This window comes from Microchirus variegatus, assembly GCF_963457635.1.
Source record: "Microchirus variegatus genome assembly, chromosome: 2".
NCBI classification, from domain to species: domain Eukaryota; kingdom Metazoa; phylum Chordata; class Actinopteri; order Pleuronectiformes; family Soleidae; genus Microchirus; species Microchirus variegatus.
Window position 1 is genome coordinate 272501 of NC_139803.1, and position 12500 is coordinate 285000.

General features: G+C 47.9%; 2 protein-coding genes and 1 long non-coding RNA gene across 3 annotated transcripts in view; 1 reads left to right on the forward strand and 2 right to left on the reverse strand.

Moving 5' to 3' along the window:
- Positions 1 to 3968, reverse strand: part of mtx1a (metaxin 1a) — a 6618-nt gene extending 2650 nt beyond the window's left edge. The window contains exons 1-5 of the mRNA XM_083910039.1: positions 3866 to 3968; positions 2716 to 2785; positions 2535 to 2614; positions 2328 to 2420; positions 100 to 282 (exon numbers count right to left, since the gene is read on the reverse strand). Coding sequence (XP_083766165.1) covers positions 100 to 282; positions 2328 to 2420; positions 2535 to 2614; positions 2716 to 2785; positions 3866 to 3946 — 507 coding nt within the window. The 5' untranslated portion in view covers positions 3947 to 3968. The remainder of the gene's footprint in view (positions 1 to 99; positions 283 to 2327; positions 2421 to 2534; positions 2615 to 2715; positions 2786 to 3865) is intronic.
- A 1384-nt stretch (positions 3969 to 5352) lies between these two features.
- On the reverse strand, positions 5353 to 5788 carry LOC310944274. The gene is made up of 3 exons (XR_014593132.1): positions 5688 to 5788; positions 5563 to 5602; positions 5353 to 5481 (listed from the first exon to the last, which is right to left on the reverse strand). It is a non-coding gene; the product is annotated as an uncharacterized lncRNA (long non-coding RNA).
- A 3958-nt stretch (positions 5789 to 9746) lies between these two features.
- syt11b (synaptotagmin XIb) overlaps positions 9747 to 12500 on the forward strand; it is a 4456-nt gene continuing 1702 nt past the window's right edge. The window contains exons 1-2 of the mRNA XM_083885871.1: positions 9747 to 9901; positions 10851 to 11785. Of these exons, the coding sequence (XP_083741997.1) occupies positions 9868 to 9901; positions 10851 to 11785 (969 nt within the window). The 5' untranslated portion in view covers positions 9747 to 9867. The remainder of the gene's footprint in view (positions 9902 to 10850; positions 11786 to 12500) is intronic.

The window sequence follows — 12500 nt, forward strand, 5'->3', positions numbered from 1 at the left end:
ACCTCCTCCCACAGCAGACCTTTTCCTTCAGCTTCACGTGGAAACTGTGCTGCTGCAGGTGATGACGTCATCGCTCACACACAGTCACATGACCCTCACCTCCTTCTCTAGCTCCTCCCCCTCCTCCAGGACGTGGTCTCCTCTCAACAGCCTCAGCTTCTCCAGCTGCTGCCGCTGGATCCTCCCGGGAAGAAACAAGTTCAGAGGGAACGGCATGTGCTCGGCGTGCCAGCGCCGAGTCACGTCCACGTAGTTCTTTGGATCGACCCAAAACGTGTAGATCTGTGGGGGGGAGAGACGAGTCATGTTAGACGGAAAACACACACGAGTTACGTTAGACGGAAAACACACGAGTTACGTTAGACGGAAAACACACGAGTTACGTTAGACGGAAAACACACGAGTTACGTTAGACGGAAAACACACGAGTTACGTTAGACGGAAAACACACACGAGTTACGTTAGACGGGAAACACACGAGTTACGTTAGACGGAAAACACACACGAGTTACGTTAGACGGAAAACACACGAGTCACGTTAGACGGAAAACACACGAGTCACGTTAGACGGAAAACACACGAGTTACGTTAGACGGAAAACACACGAGTTACGTTAGACGGAAAACACACGAGTCACGTTAGACGGAAAACACACGAGTTACGTTAGACGGAAAACACACGAGTTACGTTAGACGGAAAACACACGAGTTACGTTAGACGGAAAACACACACGAGTTACGTTAGACGGGAAACACACGAGTTACGTTAGACGGAAAACACACGAGTCACGTTAGACGGAAAACACACACGAGTTACGTTAGACGGAAAACACACACGAGTTACGTTAGACGGAAAACACACGAGTTACGTTAGACGGAAAACACACGAGTTACGTTAGACGGGAAACACACGAGTTACGTTAGACGGAAAACACACGAGTTACGTTAGACGGAAAACACACGAGTTACGTTAGACGGAAAACACACGAGTTACGTTAGACGGGAAACACACGAGTTACGTTAGACGGGAAACACACGAGTTACGTTAGACGGAAAACACACGAGTCACGTTAGACGGAAAACACACACGAGTTACGTTAGACGGAAAACACACGAGTTACGTTAGACGGAAAACACACACGAGTTACGTTAGACGGAAAACACACGAGTTACGTTAGACGGAAAACACACGAGTTACGTTAGACGGAAAACACACACGAGTTACGTTAGACGGGAAACACACGAGTTACGTTAGACGGAAAACACACGAGTCACGTTAGACGGAAAACACACACGAGTTACGTTAGACGGAAAACACACACGAGTTACGTTAGACGGAAAACACACACGAGTCACGTTAGACGGAAAACACACGAGTCACGTTAGACGGAAAACACACGAGTCACGTTAGACGGAAAACACACGAGTCACGTTAGAGGGAAAACACACACGAGTCACGTTAGACGGAAAACACACAAGTCATGTTCTAAGGCTTATATAAACAGACGAGTCATGTTCTAAGGCTTATATAAACAGACGAGTCATGTTCTAAGGCTTATATAAACAGATGAGTCATGTTCTAAGGCTTATATAAACAGATGAGTCATGTTCTAAGGCTTATATAAACAGACGAGTCATGTTCTAAGGCTTATTAAAAGCAGACGAGTCATGTTCTAAGGCTTATATAAACAGCTGAGTCATGTTCTAAGGCTTATATAAACAGACGAGTCATGTTCTAAGGCTTATATAAACAGATGAGTCATGTTCTAAGGCTTATATAAACAGATGAGTCATGTTCTAAGGCTTATATAAACAGCTGAGTCATGTTCTAAGGCTTATATAAACAGACGAGTCATGTTCTAAGGCTTATATAAACAGATGAGTCATGTTCTAAGGCTTATATAAACAGCTGAGTCATGTTCTAAGGCTTATATAAACAGATGAGTCATGTTCTAAGGCTTATATAAACAGCTGAGTCATGTTCTAAGGCTTATATAAACAGCTGAGTCATGTTCTAACCCTTATATAAACAGATGAGTCATGTTCTAAGGCTTATATAAACAGATGAGTCATGTTCTAAGGCTTATATAAACAGACGAGTCATGTTCTAAGGCTTATATAAACAGATGAGTCATGTTCTAAGGCTTATATAAACAGATGAGTCATGTTCTAAGGCTTATATAAACAGATGAGTCATGTTCTAAGGCTTATATAAACAGATGAGTCATGTTCTAAGGCTTATATAAACAGATGAGTCATGTTCTAAGGCTTATATAAACAGATGAGTCATGTTCTAAGACTTATATAAACAGATGAGTCATGACTCACCAGAGCAGGCGACAGTTTCTCCTCCATCAGAGAAGTGAAGGCCAAACTATCAGCTCCTTCTTTCGCTGACAAATCATAATCTGCGTTATATTTCTGAAAGAGATGAGTCATGTGATCAGTGTGATGATGATTGTGTGTGTGTGTGTGTGTGTGTGTGTGTCTATTTTAAATGTAACCATGTGTCACTTCCTGTCACATGGTGTTTACCTGTTTCCTGAGGTGGATGATGATGTCAGAGGGTCTGCACAGGGTCGACTTCTGATTGGTCCTCAGAGCAGGAAGTGAACCTGTGACAGCAGACAGACGTGTGAGTGTGTGTGTGTGCGTGTGCGTGAGTGTGTGTGCGAGTGTGTGCGTGTGTGTCTGTGTGTGTGTGTGTGTGTCTCACCACTTGGACTCTTCCATGGGTTCGACGTCTTCCTCAGTTTGAGAGGAGCTCCTGAGAACTGAGCGTATGCCTGAGGACAACACACACACACACACACAGTTACACACAATCACACACAGACACAGTTACACACACAGACACACACACACACACACACAGTTACACACAGACACACAGTTACACACACGGTAACACACAGACAGACACACACAGTCACACAGTTACACACACAGTCACACACACAGTCACACAGACACACACACACAGTTACACACAGTCACAGACACACACAGACACACACACAGTCACACAGTCACACAGACACACAATCACACAGACACAGTTACACACACAGACACACACACAGTTACAGACACACACACACACACACACAGTTACACACAGACACACAGTTACACACACGGTAACACACAGACAGACACACACACAGACAGACACACACAGTCACACAGTTACACACACAGTCACACACACAGTCACACAGACACACACACACAGTTACACACAGTCACAGACACACACAGTCACACAGACACACAATCACACAGACACAGTTACACACACAGACACACACACAGACACACAGTTACACACAATCACACACACAGACACATACAGTTACACGGCATGTGTCACCACCTGGTGGACACATGAGTAACTGCAGCCACCAACAATAATAATAAATAGTAATAAAAACAATAACAGTAATAATAATAATAACAATAATAATAATACTAACAATAATAATAATAACAACAATAACAATAATAATAATACTAACAATAATAACAATAACATTGACGTCACAGTGTCCAGTGAACACAGGCGTGATCGTGTGACCACAGGTGTTTACGTAAAGAACGTAAAGTTTAAGTCTGGACGTCGTCCTGACGTCACTGTGAGACAGACTTCGTAAAGCACTCACTCTCCCACACCAAAGACCAAAGTGCTGAGTCACTGTTCCTCAACAGCATCAGTCAAAGAGTGACGCGGCTGAATGAACACATGACTCTGACTGTGTGTGAATGTACGACACCGACAAACAGACGGTAAACCGAGCCGGTCCAGACCGGTTCAGACCGGTTCAGTTCAGACCGGTTCAGAGCGGTTCAGAGCGGTCTGGACTCACCAGAACCACCAGACAGTCGCTGTTGACGGACGGTAAACCCCAGTCTCCTTCCCAGCAAAACAACTCGTCCGGCGCCGCCATCTTCACTCCGGACCGTGACTCTTCACCCGGAAGAGAAACACGCGTCATTTCCGTTTTAGAGGTAACCGTGTTCCCGCGAGGATTTAGAGAATTTAGATGTGTACCCCAAAACATGAATAATAAACACATGAAATGAACGTTGATTGTTCCGTTTTTAAACCAGTTTGCTGTTCACCAGCGAGTGAAAGAACTACAGTTCCCATCATGCACTGCTTCTGTTTCAACAGATTCTCTTTTACTTTGTTAGAACACAAAAATATCTTCAAATGATACAAAAAGTCTTTAAAACGTATGAAAGGATATGAGATTATGAGATTATTATACTATATTATGATATTATACGGTATTTTGAGATGATATATCATGAGATTATACAATATTATGAGATTATATTATACAATGTTTTGAGATAATATATTATGAGATATTATAAGATTATATATTATGAGATTATACTATATTATGATATACCATATTATGAAATTATATATTATGAGATTATACAAGATTATGAGATTATATATTATGAGATTATACGATGTAATGAGATTATACAAGATTATATACGATATTATGATATTATACACGATTATGAGATTATACGTTGTTATGAGATTATACGATGTTATGAGATTATACAAGATTGAACGAGAATATGAGATTTTGCGTTATTATGAGATTATACGAGATTATACGAGATTATGAGATTATAGGATATTATGAGATGTTTTACAAAGCTGAGTTGATACATTTCCATGGTGTTTTTTACTTTATATATATATATATACTGTATATACTTATATATATATATATATATATATATATATATATGTATACATATTGTAATCTTGTTTCTAAAATGAAAAGCACATCAAAGCAAAGAAAGAACAAAGAGTTTAGAATAACTTGTGTTTTTATGTTTTTATTAGAAGTGATTGACAGGTGTGAATGTGACATGACGCTGAAGCCAAACAGGAAGTCAGTAATAAGAATCATGTGTTTTTCACACATTTAGAAGAAGAAACGTACGACAGGAAGTGAAGAAGAAGAACAGAGTGTTGTTATTTACACAGATCGGCCTGTACCATCACTGCTGTCTGTCACATGATCACCACGTGATCGGCGTGGAGGAGGCGGAGCTTCATCTTTGGTTGGCTACAGTGGAGTAGATGACGGCGTCCTCCATCGCCGGCTCTGGTCTGTCAAAACAAACAACGGTCAAGCTAACAGTGGAGCTAATCATCGTAGCCAAACAAGGAAGTGACGAGGAGCGTGGACATGGCCACACCCACACAGTTCTGAGGAAAGGTCCAATCAGGAAACACTTTGGACATTTCTTCCTCTGTGGCTCCTCCCACTCTCTCATGTCAATACAGCAGCTCGTTAGCATAGCTTAGCATGAAGGGCGCAGCTAGTCTGCTGAACTTCCTGTGACAGGAAGTGCACCTGCGTTACCTGGTCTGTTTGTTGTGTTTGAAGTTGACGGTGGAGTAGCTAAGCTCCGCCTCAGCCGGTGACAGGAAGTCATCGTCCCTCTGGAAACAGGAAGTAAGACAGGAAGTGAGGTTTGCTGAGTCAGGTCTTCAGCTCATTAGAATATTAACAGCGCCACTCACCCGTGGCTCCGCCTCCGTGGCTGCAGCCGCCTGATGTTTCCTGTAAGCACAGCGACACACTGAGCCACTGATCCACCGCGTCACTGACCTTCACTGAGGGTTTGATTCCCGTTGAGCGACGTTACCTTTTGACGACGACGACGACGGCGAGTACGAGCGCGCACAGGACCAACAGGACACCGATGACCACGCCCACGATGACAGGAAGTCCCACGCTTTGTCCTGTCCAATCACAGGAAGTCAGGATTAAACTGGAGCACATTCAGGATCTGGACTCAGACAAAACCAGATCTAACAAACCTGTGATGACCGCGTCCACCTGCAGAGAGTACGGCGGAGAGCGGGCCGTCCTCGACCCGCAGCTGTAGTTCCCAGAATCCCCTGGCGTCAGAGCGCCGAGCTGGAGGGCGGGGCCAGTCTGCGAGAGGGCGTGTCCGTCTCTGAACCAGGTGATGTTGAGTCGGTGGGTGGAGCAGCGTGAAGTGCAGAGCAGTTTGATGTGTTGACCTCGTGACGTGGAGTTGTTGATCCTCAGCTCGCTCTCGTCTGAAAACACAGAGACCGAGACTTTGAGCGTTAGCGAGAAACGTTAGCATCACAATCACATGACCCAGATCTTACCAACGACTGACACTCTCACTCCGGTTTGGTTTGTAAAATGTCCAAGCACGTCAGTCGCTTCCATCCTGAAGCGATAGGTGGCGTCGTCCTCCTGACGTACGTCTCTGATCTGTAGAGTACAGTTGGTCCTCTTGTCTCCCAGGTACAGGAAGCGAGGATCGTTGATCTTTGACTCGCTGTCGTAAACAGACGGAGTTCCACCTTGACAGATCAGATGGTTCTTACACCAAACCACTCTGATGATCTGGTAAAGATCCTCTGGTCCGTCCACAACTTTCCTGGCGGCAGGTTTGAAGGAGCAAGGCAGCGTGACGCTCGAACCCTTCACAACACAAACAGGAAGTGGGAGATTCACCATCTGAGCAGCAACGTGACCTACAGGACAGACACGACCAAACAGGATGATGAACGCGTGCTCAGATTAGCAGTTAGCGGCGATCACTTCAGCTTTAGTTATCTCTGGTTTCTGATCTTCTGTAGTAGTTTATTATGAGATTATACAAGATTATGATATTATACATAATGAGATTAAACGAGATTATGAGATTATACGAGATTATGAGATTATATATTATGAGATTTTATGAGTTTATACAAGATTATATTATACATAATGAGATATACGAGTTTATGAGATTATACGGGATTATAAGATTATATGATATTATGAGATTATACGATAATATAAGATTAAAGACGATTGTGAGATTGTATATTATGAGATTATATAAGATTATACGAGATTATGAGATGATACAAGATTATGATATTGTACATAATGAGATTATACAAGATTATATGGGATTATGATATTATATATTATGAGATTTTATGAGTTTATACAATATTATGATATTATACATAATGAGATTATACGAGTAAATGAGATTATACGGGATTATGAGATTATACGATATTATGAAATTATACGATATTATGAGATTATAAGATTATAGACGATTGTGAGATTGTATATTATGAGATTATATGAGATTATACAAGATTATGATATTAAACGATAATCTGAGATAATAAAATTATAAGAGATTATGACATTATACCACATTATGAGATTATACCACATTATGAGATTATAAGAGATTATGGGATGATACGATATTCTGAGATGTTTTACAAAGCTGAGTTGATAGCAGTTAGCACTTAAGCTTCAGTTATCTGTGGTTTCTGATCTTCTGCAGCTGCTTCAGTGGTCGTGAAGAACCTTCAGCTGCACTGATGATGTCACAGAACACATGGATCACATGGACGTGTTGAGTCTGACCTGTGAGAAGAATCATGAAGATCCAAACGTCCTTCATCATCGTCGTCATCACTGCTGCTGCTGAGAGACTGATGGTGAAAGCAGAGTGGACACTTCCTGTGGACACACTTCCTCTCTCTCTCTCTCTCTCTCTCTTACTTCCCTTTTCTCCATGAAAATGTCACTTCCTGTTCTGACAAACATCAGCCTTCATTTACAACATCTGAAGATGATGTAAATGAAGGCGTTCCCATGCCCCGCCCACATTTGTAGGTCAGGTTATGGCTCCTCCCCCTGGTGTCAATCATCACTAACTGAGTCATGACACATTTCTGTCACTGAGCTTTTATTTTGAAGGATAATCACCGTCACTTTAACTGCGACTTCTCGTAGACATAAATAGTTCCTCAGCCCCGCCCCCAGCCTCAGCCCCGCCTTCAGGTAACATCTCCATGTATCTGTCCACCTGTTTGATTCCCACTGGTCTACAAAGCTCCGCCTCCTCCATCGGCTGAAGCTCGAGCTCCATGTCCATCCTGAACTCCTGATTGGCTGAAGAACTGTGGACAATGATTGACATGCAGACCACACCCCCTTTACAAACACACACACTGAGAGGCCCCCCGAAGACCTCGTCCCCCCGAAGACCTCGTCACCCCGAAGACCTCGCCCCCCTTGAAGACCTCGCCCCCCTTGAAGACCTCATCCCCCTTGAAGACCTCGCCCCCCTGAAGACCTCGTCCCCCTGAAGACCTCGTCCCCCTGAAGACCTCGTCCCCCTTGAAGACCTCGTCCCCCTGAAGACCTCGTCCCCCTTGAAGACCTCGTCCCCCTGAAGACCTCGTCCCCCTGAAGACCTCGTCCCCCTTGAAGACCTCGTCCCCCTGAAGACCTCGCCCCCCTTGAAGACCTCGCCCCCCTTGAAGACCTCGTCCCCCTGAAGACCTCGTCCCCCTTGAAGACCTCGCCCCCCTTGAAGACCTCGTCCCCCTTGAAGACCTCGTCCCCCTTGAAGACCTCGTCCCCCTTGAAGACCTCGTCCCCCTGAAGACCTCGCCCCCCTTGAAGACCTCGCCCCCCTTGAAGACCTCGTCCCCCTTGAAGACCTCGCCCCCCTTGAAGACCTCATCCCCCTTGAAGACCTCGCCCCCCTGAAGACCTCGTCCCCCTGAAGACCTCGTCCCCCTTGAAGACCTCGTCCCCCTGAAGACCTCGTCCCCCTGAAGACCTCGTCCCCCTTGAAGACCTCGTCCCCCTGAAGACCTCGTCCCCCTGAAGACCTCGTCCCCCTTGAAGACCTCGTCCCCCTGAAGACCTCGTCCCCCTTGAAGACCTCGTCCCCCTGAAGACCTCGTCCCCCTGAAGACCTCGTCCCCCTTGAAGACCTCGTCCCCCTGAAGACCTCGCCCCCCTTGAAGACCTCGTCCCCCTGAAGACCTCGTCCCCCTTGAAGACCTCGTCCCCCTTGAAGACCTCGCCCCCCTGAAGACCTCGCCCCCCTTGAAGACCTCGTCCCCCTTGAAGACCTCGCCCCCCTGAAGACCTCGTCCCCCTTGAAAACCTCGTCCCCCTTGAAGACCTCGCCCCCTTGAAGACCTCGTCCCCCTTGAAGACCTCACCCCCCTTGAAGTCCTCTCTGGACTGTACTCGTCTCGTCTCTGGACTGTCCTCATCTCTAGACTGTCCTCGTCTCGTCTCTGGACGGTCCTCGTCTCTGGACGGTCCTCGTCTCTGTCCTCGTCTCGTGTCTTTCCTCGTCTCGTGTCTTTCCTCATCTCGTGTCTGTCCTCGTCTCTGTCCTCATCTCGTGTCTGTCAACGTCTCGTCTCTGTCCTCGTGTCTGTCCTCGCCTCGTCTCTGTCCTCGTCTCTGTCCTCGTCTCGTCTCTGTCCTACTCTCTGTCCTCGTCTGTCCTCGTGTCTGTCCTCGTGTCTGTCCTCGTGTCTGTCCTCGTCTCTGTCCTCGTCTCTGTCCTACTCTCTGTCCTCGTCTGTCCTCGTGTCTGTCCTCGTGTCTGTCCTCGTGGAGACAGACAGTGAGGACACTCTAAGAACCATCATTGTAGTTCTTAATAAATCTTGAAGTCTGACTTGAATAAACCTGATCCTCTCTTGACACAGAGACGTTCACGTCATGACGTCACAGTCTCAGCGTAGTGACGCATCCGCTTCACTCGACGATCTCACCTCGAGCTCCTCGGCGCAGACTCGCTGCATCCTCCCGAGTCCCCGAGTCTTCCCGAGTCCTCCCGAGAGAGAGAGCCGAGCCGAGCCGAGCCTCAGTGAGCTCACACGGGCTCATGCAGATCCTCCGGTTCTCCGGTGATTCTTCCTCCGTGAGTCCGTGACCGCAGCTCAGCGCGCGCCATCCTCCTCATCCTCTTCATCCTCTTCATCTTCTCCGCTGCATCAGTCGGACACAAAATGGCGGACATGATCGAGCTGGGACCCGCCTACGGTGAGAGGATGAGGACCATCTTCATCATCATCTTCATCATCACTGTTATCAAACATGTTGTTAATGTTGTGTGTCGGTTGTGACTCGGTTGTGTGTCGGTTGTGTGTCGGTTGTGACTCGGTTGTGTCACGGTTGTGTCTCGGTTGTGTCACGGTTGTGACTCGGTTGTTTCACGGTTGTGACTCGGTTGTTTCACGGTTGTGACTCGGTTGTGTGTCGGTTGTGTGTCGGTTGTGACTCGGTTGTGTGTCGGTTGTGTGTCGGTTGTGACTCGGTTGTGTCACGGTTGTGTGTCGGTTGTGCGGCAGGTGCAGCAGGGTCAGATTATTGAGGCCTTTCACATTATAATATATTCATAGATTATTTAAATTATCTTAATTTTATCTTAATCTCAATCTCGTTCATCACGTTCACGACGTGACGTCATGTATTTTATTATTATTTACATTTAAATATAATGATGTTGTTTAGTAGAACTGGGCGTGCGCGTGCTCGCGCTCGCAGCCTCTGTGTCGCGCGCCTCGGTGCGCGTGCCAGCCGGGGTGGGTACCCGGTGACGTCATGTCTGTGCTCTGCAGGTTCAGTGTTTATGAACACGTGAAGTGTGTGTGTGTGTGAGTGTGTGTGTGTGTGTGTGTGTGTGTGTGTGACTGTGTGTGTGTGTGTGTGTGTGTGTGTGTGTGTGTGTGTGTGTGTGTGTGTTGCTAGGCAGCGAGCTGCTTCCAAACATGAGCTCATCCTATGAATGGGCGACACACACACACACACAGTGTCTCTAACCTATGATGTCATCACACATGATGACATCATAGGTTAAACAGGATGTGAGTTGTGTACGTGGTGAAGCCTTTAACACCGCTGCAGAAGTGCATTGTGGGTACACTGACCCACTCACCTCATGACTCTGTTGACCTCTGTTGACCTCTGACCTCTGACCTCTGTGTTGCAGCCATGTCCCCGGTGCTGGCGGGTTTCCTGGGGGCCGGAGTCCTGGTCCTGGTGGTGGTGGTCCTGGTCCTGCTCTGGTCCTTCTGTCAGCGCCGTTACCTTCGCGTCTCCGGACGCTACAAGCTGCACGGCGACCGCTACTGCGACGCCGAGGACCCGCCCTACAAGTTCATCCACATGCTGAAGGGCATCAGCATTTACCCAGAATCCCTCAGCGGCAGCAAGAGAATCGTGCGCGGTATCCGCCGCGCCGACCGCGAAGGAGAGCGAGGCTGCGCCGCCGCCTCCGCCGGAGGCGGGCGGGGCATGGTGCTGGTGGACGCCGAGAACAACATCCTGGACGTCCCGGGGCAGCTGCAGATGAGCCACCTGGTTCCCCCCGCCGGCTCCGGCCCTGCCGTGGGTCCGGCGCGGCTGGAGCGAGCCCTGCCGGTCCGCGCAGACTACTGCTGCCTGGACAGCAGCTCATCCAGCAGCAGCCAGACCAGCAGCAAGACGGCGTCCCCCTTCACGCCGGCGTCCTCTGAGCCGGACCCGGAGCCCAGTCTGGGCGCCGTCAGCCTCACCGTGGACTACAACTTCCCTAAGAAGGCCCTGGTGGTGACCGTGGTGGGGGCGCGGGGCCTCCCCGCCATGGACGAGCAGGCGGGCAGTTCCGACCCCTACGTGAAGATGACCATCCTACCGGAGAAGAAGCACCGGGTCAAGACCCGCGTGCTGAGGAAGACCCTGGACCCTCTGTTCGACGAGACCTTCACCTTCTACGGCGTGGCCTACAGCTCGCTGCCCGACCTCACCCTGCACTTCCTGGTCCTCAGCTTCGACCGATTCGCCCGCGATGACGTCATCGGCGAGGCGGTGGTGCCGCTGAAGGGCGTGGACCCGAGCACCGGCCGAGTCCACCTGAGTCAGCAGATCACCAAGAGGAACATGCAGGTGAGTTAGCAGTTAGCTAACAGTTAGCTCGATAACGGCCATTAGCTAGCTGTTAGCATACCGAACGTTTGACTGTTTAAACTCATGAACAGCTGTTTTGATTCCCTGACTGATGCTAGCTGCAGAGCTAACTGTTAGAGTGAGGGTCTAAGGACAGAGGGAGGGTCTAAGGACAGAGGGTCAAAGGACAGAGTGAGTGTCTAAGGACAGAGGGTCTAAGGACAGAGGGGAGTGTCTAAGGACAGAGGGAGTGTCTAAGGACAGAGGGAGTGTTTAAGGACAGAGAGAGGGTCTAAGGACAGAGGGAGGGTCTAAGGACAGAGGGTCTAAGGACAGAGTGAGTGTCTAAGGACAGAGGGGAGTGTCTAAGGACAGAGGGAGTGTCTAAGGACAGAGGGAGTGTTTAAGGACAGAGGGAGGGTCTAAGGACAGAGGGAGTGTCTAAGGACAGAGTCAGTGTTTAAGAACAGAGTCAGTGTCTAAGGACAGAGGGAGGGTCTAAGGACAGAGGGTCTAAGGACAGAGTGAGTGTCTAAGGACAGAGGGTCTAAGGACAGAGGGAGTGTTTAAGGACAGAGTCAGTGTTTAAGAACAGAGTCAGTGTCTAAGGACAGAGGGAGGGTCTAAGGACAGAGGGTCTAAGGACAGAGTGAGTGTCTAAGGACAGAGGGTCTAAGGACAGAGGGGAGTGTCTAAGGACAGAGGGAGTGTCTAA